Below are 18,664 nucleotides of genomic sequence, written 5' to 3' on the forward strand. Positions count from 1 at the left end.
AGGGAAATAAAGTTCAGGCTGAGGCCAAACATGAAAAATTTCCGTGCTTTGGAAAGGTTTGAATAACTGAAAGAAGGTAATCTATATGGAAGGACCGTACCAGGAGAAGTTATCAAAAAATTGATATTGTTAATATTGGGTTAGATTGGGCCAAGTAATTTCTCTGCCTCAAGAGCTCTGGGATTAATTCTTATTCAGAGAGTCACAATTCCTCCCTTGCTCCCGTCTTGCTCTGGAGTGAAATAAGTTACTGCAGCCCTTCAAAGGGAACAGCTTACTTTCCCTCCTTGTTCCTGTCTAGAGAGCAATGCTCTGTCTACTCCTCACCCCTCCCTGCTCATTTCCTGCCCACTTGCTTGCCAGGAGGAGGATCTGGAGAGCAGGGGCAGGGCTCTGAATCAGGCTTGGACCTAAAATTCCCGACAGGCTCAGCATGGGAATGCAGAGGGGTCCTACTCCCCTGCTTGGCTGAGTAAGACAATGGCATAATGTACCCTGTTAGAATTTCATACCTCAAAGCGTGTGCAATAATTAAAGTTTAAAAAATCCCCGTTTTTTTAGAATTGCAAAACTCTTTACCTGAGCACTTAAACCAGACCATAAGGGGATAGTTTTCTCAGCAAAAACCTATTGCTGATGTGACACCATTGCTGTGGTACCTAACAGATTATACTCTGCAAAATTCTCAATGTTTTACCTGATATTCAGGGCCGGCGCAACCCATTAGGCGACCTAGACAGTCGCCTAGGGTGCTAACATTTGGGGGGCGGCGACCGCGGTGGCCGGATCTTCGGCCACCCTGGTCATTGTCGGTATTTTGGGGGCGGGACCTTCCGCCGCCTAGGGCAGCAAAAAAGCTGGCAGCGCTCCTGCCGATACTGTGCAAAGCTCAGCCCAGATTCCCTGTGACTTCAAAGCAATTCTGGGCTCATTCATGGTTTCATATGGATACCATATGAAACGTGTTAGTAGTGAAGACAATTTTGCCTGCCTTTGGCTTTGAAGCTTGAAATTAAGTAGCATGATGTGGTGCAGGTCAAAACCAAACACAAAGTTTGCACAAAGTCCTGCCAGCTGAAACCATTGAGTTTAGCACAGATCTAAAATGGGTGTTGCAGCGGGGTGGGAGTCAAGTTGGGCTGAGGTTTGAACATTATGAGATATAAAGGGAAAATAGTTTTAAACCAATAATGTTCTCCTGGCTTTTGGGGAGCTTCAGGGCATATTGTTGCATAGGTGAGGGAATTTTGTGTAAACAACTTGCAGGTCACCTTTAAGAAGAAATTGCTGATCTTCTGATTGGTTCTGGTGGTGTACCGCAGGTGCAATATATTAGACACCTGCTTTGCATGCACTTAGTACTTTAGCACCTAAAACTGCAGAGAAAGGCATGAGAAATAACCCAGTGGAATATCTGGCACGCATTCAACTTCCTTGAGATGGCCCCTATATTTTTCCTCACTTCATGCTTCAGTTCTGTCATTGCCATTTCACATTTCTTCTGTCTAGTAGTCTAGTTAAGCACTCAGGAATTGTAAATGTTAACACTGAATGAACACTCCTTTGTGTGAATGCATTATGGTACAGGCTTTTAGTACATGTTCACAAATTGCTTCTCAGATAATGCAATGTAGTAGAGTGTGTTCTACAATTTTAGATACTTATGAATATCTTTAAAATAACTTGGATCTTGTAATTATAGACTGAAGGCCACATCCTCAGTGTATATAAATCAGTGTAGCTCCAGAGGAGCGAGGCTGATTTACACTAGCCCTGAATTGTAACTATAACATTTTCTGACTTGATTTTGCATTATGAAAAATGCTTTAACATTTTAAAAATATTAATTTTCTAGGAGGGGAAAGGTCCTGCATTTTCTAACTAACAATCCCCTCTCTGTTAGTGTTTCAAGTTAAGGGACAGATTCATCAGAATGCTCAGGGTTCTTTGCACTGCTCTGACAATACAAAGCAGCCGATAAACCTCATGGAATGCACACAGCAGCATGTTGGCTTGGCAGCAGTCAAGCAAGACAAGGCTGGCTTCGAGAAAGAGTTTAATAATGTAAAAATGCCTCCGTTCCCCTCCCACACCCAAAGGCAGATTAGGGTTTTGTGGGGCCTTGGGCCAGAGCAAGTGGGGGCCCCTCCTCACCCCTTCCACCTGTAGTCGCTCTCCCACCACTGCCCATAGCACATCTTCGTATGTAAAACAAAAGGAAACTTCAGTAAGGTACTGCAAGAACCCCAGATGCATCGCTATTTTAAGATGTATTATGGACTGTTCCGTTGAATGAAATGCTAACAGTCAAGTCTACTGTCCTGATACTCAGCTGCCTTTGTGCTATTTGTCCTGCTCTGCTGTGACAGGCTGTGCAGCCAACATAACTACCATTGGATGATACTTCAGAAGCATAATGTTAGTGTAATTGCTCCTGACCCACCATCTCTCCCAGCAGCCTGTATCGCTCAGGGTGGCGAGGTGAGTTAGTGAGCGTGGCAGTGGCTATCCAGTGATCCCTAATGGTGTCATTCAGAGACAGTTAGCTCAGGAGCAGAGAAGCATAATGGCGGCTTAAAACCACTTTGCATTCTCTCTTCCGAGTTGTACTGTGTACTCCGCACACAGGTGAGGATCAGGGCCTTCTCTGTGGTCTTTTCCATGTGACTGGTTACCACTGTGTCAGAGAGACAAGAGATAAGAACTGCTAATGGATGGCTTTTATTCCTCTTTGCTTATTGAGCAGTGCTTTAAAAGAATGACCTAACCTTTGTTCAGTTCTTGGTCATTTATTGTAATAGCATTAAGCATGTGGAACTCATTTAGTATTAATATGATTGTCCTAAGTACTTTGATAGAATTTCTGCTGTAATTCAGTATTAATTACGCAGACCATTAGTGGGGGCCAGATGATTCTTTGTGCTATACGAATTAGAAAATGCCTCTCCTATTCTGTAAATTATGAGAATTTGTTTTCCCAAGCATTTAGAATGTGAGCATCTGAAATGTCGTTCATAGAGGCTGATGGGGTGTTTGTTCCTATGGGAGGAGAACACATGGCAGAAGGGACTGTTAAGAGCATCCAAGGCTTTTTACCTGTAGGTTGTTGTTTCAAATCCCACTCTTCCTACTAATTACTATGTAATGGCTCCTCAGTGGCCTATACGATATTAATTGCAACTTCAGTCCAATTTCTGGTGCATTATATAAGGAACTGAGTAGAATAAATAGCACAGAGTAGAGCTGGGCGAGTATTGGATTTTTCATCATTGGCAATGTTGAACTATTCATTTTAGGTCAGACCAAAATAAAAACAAATTGAAATTTTTGGTGAGTCAAAAAGTTGAAACTTTTGAAGGTCTGGGCGAAACTAAGCATTTTCACTTCTAACCATTTAAAAACATCTTTTGTTTTTTAAAAATAAAATGAATGGAAACTTTGAAATGAGAAGTCATTTCAAACTGAAAAATTGAAATGTTTCTTTTAGAAAATGTTTAAACAAACATTTACATTTTTTTCTGATTTTTTTCCACATGAACCATTCCGTGAAATTGGCACAAATTTGCTAAATGTTTTGATGCCACTGAATATGCATTTGTTGCCAGAACTAGATTTCGACCAAATTTTTTCACCCATTTTCATGATAGACGTACATATCACACACAGCTACTTTCCCCACTTCCCGCCTTCCTAGCTATCTCAGCGTCAGACTGAGTGGACACAGTGACAAAATCTGCTTCTCAGTTCCGTTCCGGTTTCAGAAACATTGGCATGTCACTTCTGAGCAGGTTGCACTGGTACTGCTCTTGCTGTACTTGTTCTGTGACTCACTAGAGGCAGACAGACTTGCTGTGAGGCAGACCGACCTCCCTCTGCGGCTGCAACTTTTTTTTTTCCAGCTGACACTGAGGCTTTTGAAATCATGCAGCATCTTGTGTTTCACAGTAACATAGAGCATTCTTGGGTGCTAGTATTAGGGAAGCCCAAGAGACTGGAACCTGGCAGAGGGGTTAATGGTTGTTCTGCTGTAGCAGAGAGAGGAAGGGTGGGCTGCCTGCTGAAGACTGGCCAGCACTTGTACTCTCAAGCCTGCAGTAATGTTTCATCAACTTTTGGGTGGGATTTAAGAATCTGGTTTTAATCTATAAATCGTTAAATGCTTTGGAATCTGACTAACTCAAGGACAACCCATGAGATGACAACCTGATTGCAAGCGGCAAAGGCACTGGAGCTAGCAGCTCTGTGATTTAAATAATAAGGGGCAAGGTGTTGTCTATGATAAGATCCTTCTCCCACCCCAAGAATCATCCATCATGATGACGGCTCCTGATTGGCAAGTATTGCACACATTGTTATTTTTGTTCCTGTCTTCCCCACTCTCCCAACCCTGAGCCACGTGTATATCCTCTCTTTTAGATTATAAGCTCTGGGGCAGAGGCTTTGATTTTCTGTTTGTTTGGATAGTGCCAAGCACAATCATAATAATTTGGCTGAAGGTAATTGATTGAGTCTGTATTTTTAATACTGAACAATAAGCATTGCACAGGGTAATCATGAGATAGGAAAATCACCAAGTACCATTAGTAAGGTGTTGGCATAGTATGCAGGGCCGGCTCCAGGCACCAGCTAAGGAAGCAGGTGCTTGGGGCGGCCAATAAAAAGGGGCGGCACTCCCTCTCTTTCTCTTTGAGCTGCCGCTGAAGTGCCGCCGAAGAGGAAGAGAGGGAGTGAAGGACCTGTCGCCGAACTGCCGCCGAAGAATGGAGCGGCGCAAAGTGCCGCCGATCGGCCTTTTTTTTCCCCCCGTCGCTTGGGGTGGCAGAAAACTTGGAGCCGGCCCTGATAGTATGGTAGCAAACCCATTCAGCCTTCTGTTGCACAGAGATCTAAATATAAATCTAGGGTAAAGTAATATCAGACTAATAGGGTATGGCCAAATATTCTTTTATTTATTCTGGGACAGATCCTCAGCTGGCGTTAATATGAACAATTTATCAAGGATCTGATCTCCTGGCTTTAAGATTTAGAGACATGTTAGAAATGGCTGCATCATTCTATAGTCTAGGAAACAGTTTGTTGTGTACTATTTGATTCCCTGGTAACTAATTATGATGCCTACAACAAGATACTATTATGGAAGGGCATAGGAACAGGAACATCTATTATTCTTGTAACCCTCTGTTTTTAATACAGTATCTGTCCTCTTTCAAACCTCAAACAGAGATGGGTTATATTTGTGTGTGTGTGTGTTTGTGTGTGTGTGTGTGTGTGTACGTGTATGTGTACATGGTGAAACCACAGCTGATTTATACAGATCATCCTAAGTGAAAGCCAATAAAACCTTTATATCACACCATTCTCAACATGCCTCATATTTCAGAGAAAAAACATTGGTTTAGAGAGGCTTTAAACATTTTACTCAGACTATTTTTCATATTCCTGCGCATGTAGAGTCAGAGGCCTTAGCTACCATGTATGGTAAGATACTATCCAAATGTATGGATCTTTGCAGGAGAAAAAAAAAAAACCAAATGGGTTCACACCATAGCTACTGTAGGCCGAGCTCTGTGTGTTATCCAACTTTTCAAGTGCAAATGGACGCGTGGCCGGGGGATTGGCCGGAACTGGGGGGCAAGTTGACTGGATCGGAAGAGGGAATGTAGTGGGGCAAGGGGTCCTGCAGGATGTACAGCCTACATAAACAGGGAACTCTATATGATCCTGAGTAAGGGCTGCCTGTGATAAGTGCAGGCCACAGTAGAGGGTGTTGGAGATCTTCAGTTTGCAGGACCAAATGGGCACTCTATGGGCCTGATTTTAGTGGAAATCAGGCTTTTCTGATTTTCTAATTGTTACCAAAATCAGTACGTTTCTGGCCATTGGTACAGGGCCGGCTTTAGGCCAATTCCACCAATTCCCCCGAATCGGGCCCCGCGCCCAGTGGCAGGGCCGCTGGGGTGGGGGCAAGTGGTCGAGAATCCCTTCCCTGGCTAGAGGCTCCTTGTTAATTTTTACTCACCCGGCAGCACTCCGGGTCTTCGGTGGCACTTCAGCGGCGGGTCCTTCACTCGCTCTGGGTCTTCGGAAGCACTTCGGCGGCAGGTCCTTCAGTGCCACCGAGGACCCAAAGCAAGTGAAGGACCCACCGCCAAAGACTAGGAGTGCCGCCCGGTGAGTACAAGCCCCATGTGTTTTTTTTACATTTTTTTTTTCAGTCATCCCTGCCGGGGCCCCGTCAAAACTGTTTGAATCGGGCCCCGCACTTCCTAAAGCCGGCCCTGCATTGGTACCTAGAACATTCCCTGAAATTGAAGAAATTATTGGATGCAGTTTTCAAAAATGATCTCATTGCATACAGACAAACAGAGAAATGCTGTCAGGTTGAGTGTGGGACATTGCTTGGCTAAGAAATATGGTGTTGTACATCACACAGTGGGCACTCACTTCCAGTCTGGCTTGGAGGCGGGAGGTTGTTCTAATATATAGTTCCAGCTTCCCTTTAGCTCAAATAAAAGCTTTTAGTTTGATTGTTTTTTTTTTAATATTGTATCCCTCTTGAATACAATTACACTGGTGTACAATTTTTGAGAAGTCATCTGCTTCAGAGATAAAATGTGCTATTTATTATGTATTTTGATGTGCTGAATTCAAATATGACAATTAAAACAACGGATTGGCTACTATTTCTAAGATATTTAAGTTTTTACATTTTATGTCTATGTATATTGTGTAGATAGTAGAGTTTTAATCATAAATTGTAAACCTAGGTCTTTTCATGTGTTTATGGTTGCTTTACATGATAATATTTCACCTGTCCTGTTTATGTAACACTTTAAAAATCAGCAAAAGGGTTATATAAATAAAATGTATTATGAAACTTAAGGCAAAAAATTATTATGTACATAGTTTAGTCCTATTCAGTGTCTACTCGGCGCTTCTTGACTTGTCTCTTGTATTCATTAAATGGAGCATCTCTTGTCACTGTCCAGCAATAGTCTGCAAGCATTGATGGGCTCCATTTGCCCTGATAGCATTTCTCCATTGTTGCAATGTCCTGGTGAAATCGCTCGCCGTGCTCGTCGCTCACTGCTCCGCAGTTCGGTGGAAGAAAATCTAGATGAGAGTGCAAAAAATGTATCTTTAGGGAAATGTTGCAACCAAGGCTTTTGAGGAGGTTTTCCACCAACGACCTGTAGTTGTCTGCCTTGTTGTTTCCGAGAAAATTTATTGCCACCAACCGGAAGGCTTTCTATGCGGTCTTTTCCTTGCCACGCAGTGCATGGTCAAATGCATCATCTCGAAGAAGTTCACGAATCTGAGGACCAACAAAGACACCTTCCTTTATCTTAGCTTCACTTAACCTTGGAAATTTTCCATGAAGGTACTTGAAAGCTGCTTGTGTTTTGTCAATGGCCTTGACAAAGTTCTTCATCAGACCCAGCTTGATGTGTAAGGGTGGTAACAAAATCTTCCTTGATTCAACAAGTGGTGGATGCTGAACACTTTTCCTCCCAGGCTCCAATGACTGTCGGAGTGGCCAATCTTTCTTGATGTAGTGGGAATCTCTTGCACGACTATCCCATTCGCAGAGAAAACAGCAGTACTTTGTGTATCCAGTCTGCAGACCAAGCAAGAGAGCAACAACCTTCAAATCGCCACAAAGCAGCCACTGATGTTAGTCATAGTTTATGCACCTCAAAAGTTGTTTCATGTTGTCATAGGTTTCCTTCATATGGACCACATGACCAACTGGAATTGATGCCAAAACATTGCCATTATGCAGTAAAACAGCTTTAAAACTCATCTTCGATGAATCAATGAACAGTCTCCACTCATCTGGATCGTGAACGATGTTGAGGGCTGCCATCACACCATCGATGTTGTTGCAGGCTACAAGGTCACCTTCCATGAAGAAGAATGGGACAAGATCCTTTTGACGGTCACGGAACATGGAAACCCTAACATCACCTGCCAGGAGATTCTACTGCTGTAGTCTGGAGCCCAACAGCTCTGCCTTACTCTTGGGTAGTTCCAAATCCCTGCCAAGGTCATTCAGTTCACCTTGTGTTATGAGGTGTGGTTCAGAGGAGGAGGGTGGGAGAAAATGTGGGTCCTGTGACATTGATGGTTCAGGACCAGAAGTTTCATCCTCTTCCTCTTCCTTGTCTGACTCAAGTGAGAATGATTCTGGTGCATCAGGAACCGGCAGTCCTTCTCCGTGGGGTACTGGGCGTATAGGTGATGGAATGTTTGGATAATGCACAGTCCACTTTTTCTTCTTTCACACACCTTTCCCAACTGGAGGCACCCTGCAGAAGTAACAATTGCTGGTATGATCTGTTGGTTCTCTCCAAATCATTGGCACTGAAAAAGGCATAGATTTCCTTTTCCAGTTCAACCAGTGGCGAAGATTTGTTGCACAAGTGTTGCAGCATATGTGTGGGGCCCACCACTTGTCCTGATCTCCAATTTTGCAGCCAAAATAAAGGTGATAGGCTTTCTTAACCATAGTGGTTATATTGCGCTTTTATTATGCAAAAGTCACTTCACCCCAAACATAGCAGAAGTTATCTACACTGTTCACACAAGTACGAGGCATCTCTGCTCACTTTGGCTAAACAGAAATGTGTCCCTTTGCAAAATCAAACACTGACAAATAAGAGAGCACGACACTGTATGATTTCTAGAGCTGATATAGGGCAATTTGTTCAGCAGAGTGATGTAAGCTTCTTTATGATTGCATCATCCATGACTTCTAGGAATAACATGATGCAATTCATATGTATGACGCAATACCAGCTTCAGATTGCATCATTCATTGTTTTGCCTAAAAAGCAAGTACTGTCCAAACCCAGTCATAGATTTATTCATAGATCCAGTCAAAGATGTATTTTAGTCATTTCTGGTTTAAATTGAGATCCCTTCCCTTTATATCTAACTTATCCTCCGCCATTCCCAAGTCAAGGGTCGTATATACTGACCCAATAGCATATCTTGAAAACTAGAGCCAATCAACAATTTTAAGCATCATTTTTGTTCTCAGTGACCCAGAATTAGTGAAGTTTGACTACATTTATTTCAGAAGCATTTTGGCTGTAGAGCAGGGGTGGGGGGAAGGTTTCTGAACTCAAAGTGATTTGCCAAAGTCAGGATCGTTTGAGATTTGAAAAACCTCCAGCTCCTCATGGCTCACCCATCCTTTCTTTGTCTATATTTTGGTGCTGGTGATCTAGCTGTAGCAATTCCAGGGAAGTACTGACTGTACAAGTTCTTGAGGAGGAAGCTTGGCAGCTTAACCACATGGAGAGAGAGATTGTACAGCATGCTTTCACCACTGTCAAGGAAGGTGGTTCTAAAAGAACTAATGCACAGGAAAACTCTAACTCCATCCTTAGGAAGGTAGGCAGCTTTGAGAAAGCAGGGGTTCCATTCATATAGAAATTCCAGCAGAGGAGTCAAGAATTGAATGTGAATGGAGACTGAAAAATCTGCTGACCCCAGAAGCGGTTGCTCTTGTTCAGTGCTGAATCATACTTGGGTAGGGCATGTGTGAAAGCTCAGCCCTTCCAATGGTGCAGTTGTATCTCCAGCTCTCGATATGATGTTTTACCTTTTTGATGCTGAAGTCAGAGCTGCCATTTGGGGGAGAAAGTAACAACAGTGGGTGGCTGTGTAAGGGGAGGAGCTGCATAGCTGGTTGGGAAATAAGCTAATCCCTAGCTGGCCCTGCTTTGTTAGATCAAAGTGTTGCAGAGGTAAACAATGAAGCCATTTGTTTATATCAGGAGTCTGTCAGTGTTTGCCAGCCTTGCTGCCCCTATTGTATCTGGTGCAGTTTAGATGGAGAGGGCCAGAATGTGTGGCCAGTTCCTCATGGGTGTGCAGGGACTGGCCACAAATGCATTCTTGGGCTCACCTGAGCTCAACGCCTGCGCTAGGTTAGCAGCACTGGTGCTGCTAGAATCCCTAAAAGGAGCATGGAGAAGACATGTCCCCACCCCTCCCTCTGCAATGGCTAGCAGAGCTGGGGAAGTGCATACTCTGCCCCTGTGAGGTTGTAGCAGGAGGTTTCCCCTGCATCCTGGATGGACAATATGCAATGCTTCCCAAACCTCGCACTGGGATCGTGGGGTTTGCACTTCTACCTACATGAGCTTGTGCTTGTAAGGGGAATTTATTTATTTATTTATTGCCTCAAAATGTATCAGCCCAAATGTTCCAAAACTGGCCAGGATTCTTGCTTTTCCACATGGGCAGCAGGTGGACCCTCATTCAAGGAAGCTTTCACTTTACTCATGAAAACAAAGAACTAATAGCACTGGATACTGGCTTTTACAAATCATTATTGTGTACATCAATGTGTAAAGGTAAATGTAACTCCGCTTTGCACTCCTCTGCCAGTATACTTCAGTCCTGGCTGATCTTTACATGCTTTATCGGTGTCTGCCAAATGCAATAAGTTATTCAATGAATTTATTGTCCTATTTGTTTATTTCGGTTGTGCTTAACCCCATTGCTAGACAAACAACTAAGTGGTAAATGCTCAAAAGAAAGTGATTTCCTTTTAGCATTAGGCTCAAATGCAGTCACAATGTTCGTGCCCATGGAGGATCCATGTTTAGGTAGCCCTATCTGATAAGATCTGTTAATCAACTGCTCCAGGTCAGCTAGTTTCATATTCAGACCAATGGGTTTTGTTTGTTTGTTTGTATGCTCGTGTAGTGCCTCTCATTCCAAAGCTGTTTACACAAAATTAGATCTCTTAATACCCTTGTGAAGGAGATGTTTTTACACCCATCTTTCAGGCACAAAGATTGTGATTTGCAGTATATCCATGGCAGAGTGAAGAAGAGTAATCAGGAATCCTAGTTTTTCTGCTGTTCGGAGTCTTATACAATGCCAGTATTAAATTGGACCTGATATGTCATTCCTATATAATATAACACTTTTAAGACTGCTCAGTGTTTGAGAGGGGTAGGGTGCTATAAGTGGTAGAGAGACGACAATATCAATTCTGCCTCTGAGAAAATTTCAGCAATAGTTTTTATGTATATAGGGTACCTGTGCGTGAGAGAGAAAATAACCCAGCTGTTAGAAAAGGAGGTAATATTAGGGCTGCTTTCTCTGACGTATGTGCAGAAAAAAATTTACTCTGTCCTGAGACAATTAGAATTCATGTAGAAGACAAGACATAGGCACTATGGGATGCTGATAAAGATGACAAGATCTTTTACTGGCACAACTTAGGTGCCTATGACTCTGAGGAGAGAGCAAATGTAAGTTATCAAGAGTTTATGGTGACTCCCTGATGAAGGGAGGAATTCTAGCAGTGCAGAACAGATTCCCACACCAAGCAAGTGACTCCTATAATTAAACAGGTTTTTCCACATCCATGAAAAGTCCCTGACCTCTCAGAATGCCTCAGTAGGGCATTTCAGTGGCATTATTCAGTGTCAAACAACAGTACTTTGCCACTATGAGCCATGGTGAGTGGATGCGAGTATCCAAAACTAACCTAGAATTTCCTGCCAGAGTCACCATTCATCTTGCATCTCTGGAAGTATTTAATTCCTCAGTATAGAGAGGTTACTTTTCATCAAAGAATAGTACTTTGGAATAGATACCCTGGGTGGAAGTCAAAGGTGATGTGAACTTTACTCATCAATAAGTGTTTGTCAGTGGTTTAAAAGTCTAATGCCAAAAGATCAGAGGAGTGGTTTAGCAGAATAAAAATCTACACCATTTTAAACCATCCTGGTAGCTGCCAACAGGAGTCTTTTTACTTTAACTTGTACCTTTTTCTGGCTCCTTAACTTGTAATCTAGAAATATAAGTGGCCTTTAATCCCACTTAACAACATTGCTCCATCTTGTACATTAATTTGGAGTTCAGCTCTGTCTGTTTGGTCTGTGGTGCCATTTATCCTAAACAACACATTGGTTTCCATGCAACTTGTTTTTGCTAAGTGCTAGGTCCTAAGAGTCCATGTAGTTCCAGAAACAGAATGTTAACCTCTAACATCATATTTAAGCAATCATAAAGATATAACAGAAACAAACGATGTCTTCTGGCTTTATATATGCATTTTGGTTATATAAATATTTCTTACTGCTGCTGATGTAGAATCTGACTGAGATCCTTTTAATTTAATTTTAAGCACTATTAAGGAGCCAGAACAACAAGGATTTTTACTAAGGCTGGTAAAAAAAAAATTCTTTGTCCAAAAGTTTTCAGACAGAAAATTGGGTTTTGGATAAAAAGAAAATATCTGTTTTCCTGAAAAATCCTCACCCCTCATCCCCGCTCTTAGAAAACTGAAAACTCTTCAGTTTTTGGCAATTCAGCTAAAAAACCAAAACATTTTCAGTGAAATGTTAATTTTCTGCTAAAATTTTCAATAAAATTTGTCAGTTTTCACAGGGTAAAAAAAAATATTTGACTGGATCTAATTCTTCTCTAAACAGGTACAACCCATTGCTACAATATATTTGCTTATTTTTCATTTCTTTTGTATAAACCCTATCCCAAAATGCTTTTCATATTTCAGTTATACCTATACCTGACTTATGTCCCTCATTACTGTAGTACTTGAGTGCCTCACAAACAATAATGGATTTTTCCTTACAAAGCCTTGGAGGCACAGAAGTATCCTATGGTACAGAGGAGGAATTAAGGTACAGAGATTGGGAGTGCATCTACACTACAACATGGCCATGGCTGGCCCGGTCAGCTGACTCGGGCTCATGGGCCTCAGGTTGTGGAGGCTAAAAATTGAGATGTCAATGTTTGGGCTCATGATGGAGCCTGGGCTCTGAGACTCCACGAGGCAGGAGGATCTCAGAGCCTAGACTTCAGCCTGAGTCTGAACATCGACATTGCAATTTTTAGCCCTGCTGCCCAATCCCTGCAAGCCTGAGTCAATTCACCTGGGCTCTGAGCCTCGGTGCCACAGGTTCTTTATTGCAGTGTAGACACACCCTCGGTGATTTGCCCAGAGTCACACAGGAAGTCTAATCTTTAGCAGAGCTAAGAACCAAACTCTGCTCTCCTGAGTCACAGTCCAGTGCCTCAACTGCAAACCCATTTTTTCTCCTGGAGCTAAATAATAAATAATAGCAGAGGGACAGAGAAATTCAGAGGCACAAGGAAGAGAGAAAAGGTACGTTTTCACATGAGATTTGAAAAGAAGTGAAGAGTTGGAATGGAGACATACAGGAAGACAGGTCCAGATGACACTGGAGAAAGGGACAGAGGAGACCAGTGTTAACAAGCAAAGGGAATGGATAGGCATGATGGCAGAAACAGTCCACACGGTTGGCTAGAGAAAATCCATGAATAGTTTAAAATATAGGAAGGTTAGCTTTGAGCTGGATTCTGAAATGAACAGGAAAATATATGTAACCCCCATGCCTTTGTTTTGTTTTCACAGATTCCAGAATCTGCTTTGGTCTAGAAAAACCTTTGTGGATAGTGTTAAAGTCTATAACCATAGCTACATCTATATGCCAGCCTTCTCTATGAAGACGGGGACAGAGCCATCCCTACGGGTTTACTACACCCTGGAGGACTTTGGTGCCAACCAAACGGTGCTCTTTGCCAATCCCAACTTCCTCCGTGACATTGGCAAGTTTTGGAAGAGCAGAGGAATCCATGCCAAGCGGCTTTCAACAGGTCTCTTCCTTGTCAGCGCAGCCCTAGGTCTGTGCGAAGAAGTAACCATCTATGGCTTCTGGCCTTTTTCAGTGGACCTGCATGGGAGGTTTATCAGCCATCATTACTATGACAACGTGTTGCCTGATTCTGGGTTCCATGCCATGCCAGAGGAGTTTCTACAGCTCTGGTTTCTTCATAAAAATGGTGTATTGAGAATGCAGCTAGAACAGTGTGAGGCCCCTTTACTCCAGTCCTCTGCTTAAGGACCATAAGGAAGGGCATGGGGGATCCTCTTCATTATAATTTCCATATTCTCCAAAAAGAAAATTAAAAGAGAAAGGGGAAAATATTTATGGATTTGCAGAAACCTTAAAGATGCTACTTGTTCCATTGATAACGTGAAGGCCAAACAAGAGACACGTCCTTACACACAGTGTTATGGAGAAATAAGTAGCTCTCATGGAATTCACTACCACAAAATTATGAAATTACTGTTGGAAGCAGCACCCCTGAACTTGATTGGTTCCCATTTTAAAAGATCAATTTAAAAGGGGCATTAAGGGTTGGATGGAGGCCGACTGTGCTAAATGCTACTCGCTGTTGAAAGTCCATTTAATTCCAGATTAGCACGACCCCCTTTCTTTCCTTCCTTTCTTACTACCTTCCTTCAAGCCAGGAGTGCTGAGTGTCACCAACTCCCAGTGACTTCAAGGGAAAGAACTAAGGGTGCTTAGACTCTGGTGAAACCGTGCCCAGTTTTTGTAATAGAGCAATCCCTGAATATTGGAAAACCCCTACCTAACTACAGTATTTAGCAGTGGTAGTCCAGAACTCTGCAGTTTACAACCATGTCAATGTAGTATTATGGACTAGAGATGGTTGAAAAATGGTAATACATTTTAATGAAACACTGGCAAATTCTTTGGGAAATGTTGAAGCTAAAAACAATTCAAGTAGCTTGGTTTTGGCCCATTGTTGTAGAATAGTAAGTTTTGTAATAAGGGCTGCTCCTGACCAATTTACTGTACATTCTTTGGGTATCATTCTGTATTCCTTTTTACATCAAATGCTCAGTGATCTCAATGGGAGTTTGAGGCACACAAAGGTATGCGGGCCCAGGTTCTTAATTTGCTTGTAGCGCAGACGGTACGCAGTGAGTACAGGTATCTTTTAAAATTTGTTAAAACAATGAAAATTTTTTCCTTGAAGCGATGTTCTGTTTCTGCGATTAGATCCCTTCCTGTTTGCGATGCTGGCCGTAAAGTCTTATTTTTTATTTTTCTCCCCAGATCATCTCTTGTCCAAGATATTGTTTGGAAAAAAAAAAAAAAAAAAACCCAGCCCTTGGGAGCACTCTTTAAAAACTACATAGTGAGCAAAGATTAAATGACCCTGTCAGGTGCTTACATAACACAGTCACTGTCCTTGAAATCAGTGAGTTATGTAAGTGTGTACATTTCACTTAGGCTGCTCTAGCCTTTTCATCGCTTCACAGACTGTTTTCATTTTGTTTATTTCTCAGCTGGCCCATGGTCCTGGAACCTTTCTAATGCTGAGTAAATTAGTACTCTTATTTTTAGGACTGTGACAAAAATAAAATATTGGAACGTCATCTTTGTTGCAATTTCGGCTGCAAGATTAGCCTGTTAAATTCAGATCTGCATCCTTGTTGCTCTCTACTCCATCACTAGCAGCTACAAACTGTCAAAACAGCAAAAAACGAGAACAACAGACATTGGCTTGCCACAAGTATTTCCTATGCTATGCATATTAGTTCCAAACAGGCAACGCTTTGGTTTGGGGGGTTGGGGGTTGGGGGGGGGGGGGTATGTCCTATCATGCTTTGATGATGTTTTTATTTTTAGTGTCAGCTGCCTGCAATATAGAAATAATGGTTTAAAAAATCCCTCAAATGTCTGTGTAGGACAGAAACAGAGAAGTCTTCACACTTCTGAAATTTTTAACTGTACCTTTCAGAATAAAATCATTTTAAAGATTAATATTCCAGAACATGAAATGGGCATCATTATTTAGGTTTACAGTCCTAAAAGAAGGTGGGAGATTATTTGGCTTACATAGTGTTTTAGAAATTTGTATGATCAAATTTGACTGGGTTCTATATTTTGCTTTATCTTTGTCTATATTAAGAAGATACAATCAACAAATCTGATAGAATGCTGCATAACCTGGTAATTCTTTCATCTTGGACCTGTTCATTTTATTTATGGAAGGGTATTCAGTAAGGAAGGATTTCAGAGAATCAAATAGTTTCTTTACTGCAAGTTGTAGCAAATGTTATTAAGCTGTTTTTCTCTTGGACCAGAATAGATAACTGTCGTTTTATTGTACATGTCAGGACTGCCAAATATTTCTTGAGAAATTGCTGTCTGTAGGAATGTGAAACAGTTTGGAATTCTGTTCTCCCATGCTTTGGGGAAATAATCTGATCAGGGTCATGAGAAAATCAGTATCTTCACTGGAAAACTTAGTATGGTGGTTCATACCTTATGGCTTGGAGCTACCGATGGGATTCTCAGCAATTGTCTTGTACATGGGGGACATCCCATTCCCTCTCTGTTTTTATTAAAAAATCTTTTCCTAATGATCTCTATGGGTCCTTCCTGACATTTGAAATCTATCATACTGAATCCTGAGAGATCTCCTATAAAATGCTGAGGGAACCAGGGAGGCCCAAGGTACACTTGGTACACTTAAAATCTTCATTCTGGTACTAGGACTATTAACCAGTTCTAGCTATATTCCCTATTTAAGAATAAGGAATATTGCTGGACCCGGTAATATCTCTACCCATAAATTTCTAAAGGCTTATCTACATGAACACTTAGTTCACAACGAGCTGGCCTGTGAATCTATCCCCTGCTAACCCGACGCACACTAAGTGTCCATGTAGACCCTGCTGCAGTGCACTAAAAGCTCCCTCATGTGCTTTTGATCTACCCTGAAGCATAATTAAAGTTCAGAATTCCAGATATAGACTTCCTATTTTAGGCTGCATGGGTTTGTTTGTGTTTTTGTAGTGACCAGGCAGAAGGCTGCCATGTTGCGGGAAAAGCTACCTGTCACTGTCCCAGTGGAAGAAAGGAAAACATGGTTGCTGCAGCTGCTGTGTGAGAGGAGAGGAGAGGTTTATAACAGAAAGGGAAGTCATGCCACAATGAAGAAGTTGATGAAATCCTAGGTCCCCTCTCATATATCACCTCCAACAAGCTAATAACCTGTGTTACTGTCTCCTTCATGAAGGCAACTTCATGCTTTAGGTAGATGGTGGCGATGAAGAAGAAGGCATTTCACCCTTCTTCCCCTAGATAACTACACTATGTCTCTGCAGCAAGAGCTCTCTTGTGGATGGTAGAATCTTGTTAGGCCATTGCACTTGGTATTTGTAAAAGTGAGGGCCTCCTTGTCACACAGTTTGGTTCAGTTGGTGAGGTTTGGGAGAGCTCACATAGAGTTCCTGTTGACGCCACTATGGATTAAGGGTAGACTGTCTCTCTAAGGAACTCTCTTTTAAGTTGCTTTAAAATTTCAGTAGTTTGTGGTTTCGGGAAATAGGGACAACATAACTTCAGAGGGACACAACAAACTTCTCCTCTTGGTTCTGCAGGGAGGAACTCTATTGCAGGGGTTGGCCACCTTCGGCATGCGGCCCATCAGGGTAATCCGCTGGTGGGCCGTGAGACATTTTGTTTACATTTACGGTCTGCAGGCACGGCCCCCTGCAACTCCCAGTGGCCGCGGTTTACCGTTCCCGGCCAATGGGAGCTGTGGGAAGCACTAGTCTGGCACTAAAAACAATCTGCAGTGCAGTCTGAGTCTTGTTTTTTCAGATGATCTGTATAAATTTACAGTACAGGTTATGCAGATCTACTGTTTTCCTATTTAAGGGCCTGATCCAATGCCTACTAAAGGCAAAGGGAGTGTTTCCATTGACTGCAATGGGCATTGGATCAGGTCCGAAATATATAAAGTGGAGAACATTTTAAAGTATCATAGTAACAATATATGAACCTTTATTTCTCGCTCATGTTTTCCATCATTTTCTTTGCCATTTCATCTAGATATCAGAGTATGCTTATAATGAATATCCCCAAATTTTGCAGCATCCCTTTTGTAAGCTGTAGTGTTTTGGACCATTATTCTACAGTATTGCCGTATGTATTATAAAGAATATTTGGGATATCTTCATTTTAGCTCATTGCTGCCTTCTGCTTGAGTTTGCAGTTAGTCAACAAGGAGTTTGTAACATCACAGTCATGGCTCCGGGAATAGACTGTGATGTCTCAGATGTACCCCTATAGGCTTCATTCACTCCACTGGATAGGTGACATTTGCACTGCTGCCTTCACCCAGTAATTTCTCCATGGAAGGGCAGCTTTAAGTTGTTGCTGGGGCTCCGTGGGAGTCCTGTTGGCAAATACTTCCTGGGAGATGTGCTGAATTTGGCACTGTGTCCAGTGCCATCCATTTTTTGAGCTATGTTATCTACCACTCTGTCCCTTTGTGGAATGATGGCTCTGGACGCCATGTGATGCTGTTCCCTTCCTGCTTCTATACAGACTTTCCTTCTCTGGATGCCCAGGTTTTAATCTCTCTGGGCTGGTCTACACTGTGGAGTGGGGGATCGATCTAAGATACACAACTTCAGTTACGCTATTCACGTAACTGAAGTCGAAGTATCTTAGTTTGACTTATCTGGCCATCCTCACGGCGGCAAGTCAACCGCCGCGGCTCCCCCGTCGACTCCGCTTACTCCTCCTGCCGAGGTGGAGTATGGGCGTCGATTCAGGGATTGATTTATCGCATCTAGACGAGATGTGATAAATCGATGCCCGATAGATTGATTACTACCCGCCAATACGGCAGGTAGTGTAGACGTGGCCTCTTGTCTGAGAGGTTTCCTTGTCATGTCTGGGTTCACTAAGAAGTAAAGGTTTTCTAAAGGAGTCCTCCACTTTTTTTCCTGTGCAGTCACTTTCTTGAAGTCAGATTT

General features: G+C 42.3%; 1 protein-coding gene across 1 annotated transcript in view; it reads left to right on the forward strand.

The window, feature by feature from the left end:
• ST8SIA1 (ST8 alpha-N-acetyl-neuraminide alpha-2,8-sialyltransferase 1) overlaps positions 1 to 18,326 on the forward strand; it is a 173,511-nt gene extending 155,185 nt beyond the window's left edge. The window contains exon 5 of the mRNA XM_034782629.1: positions 13,430 to 18,326. Within this exon, the coding sequence (XP_034638520.1) occupies positions 13,430 to 13,916 (487 nt within the window). The 3' untranslated portion in view covers positions 13,917 to 18,326. The remainder of the gene's footprint in view (positions 1 to 13,429) is intronic.
• The last annotated feature ends 338 nt before the right edge of the window (positions 18,327 to 18,664 follow it).

This window comes from Trachemys scripta, chromosome 1, assembly GCF_013100865.1.
Source record: "Trachemys scripta elegans isolate TJP31775 chromosome 1, CAS_Tse_1.0, whole genome shotgun sequence".
NCBI classification, from domain to species: Eukaryota; Metazoa; Chordata; order Testudines; family Emydidae; genus Trachemys; species Trachemys scripta.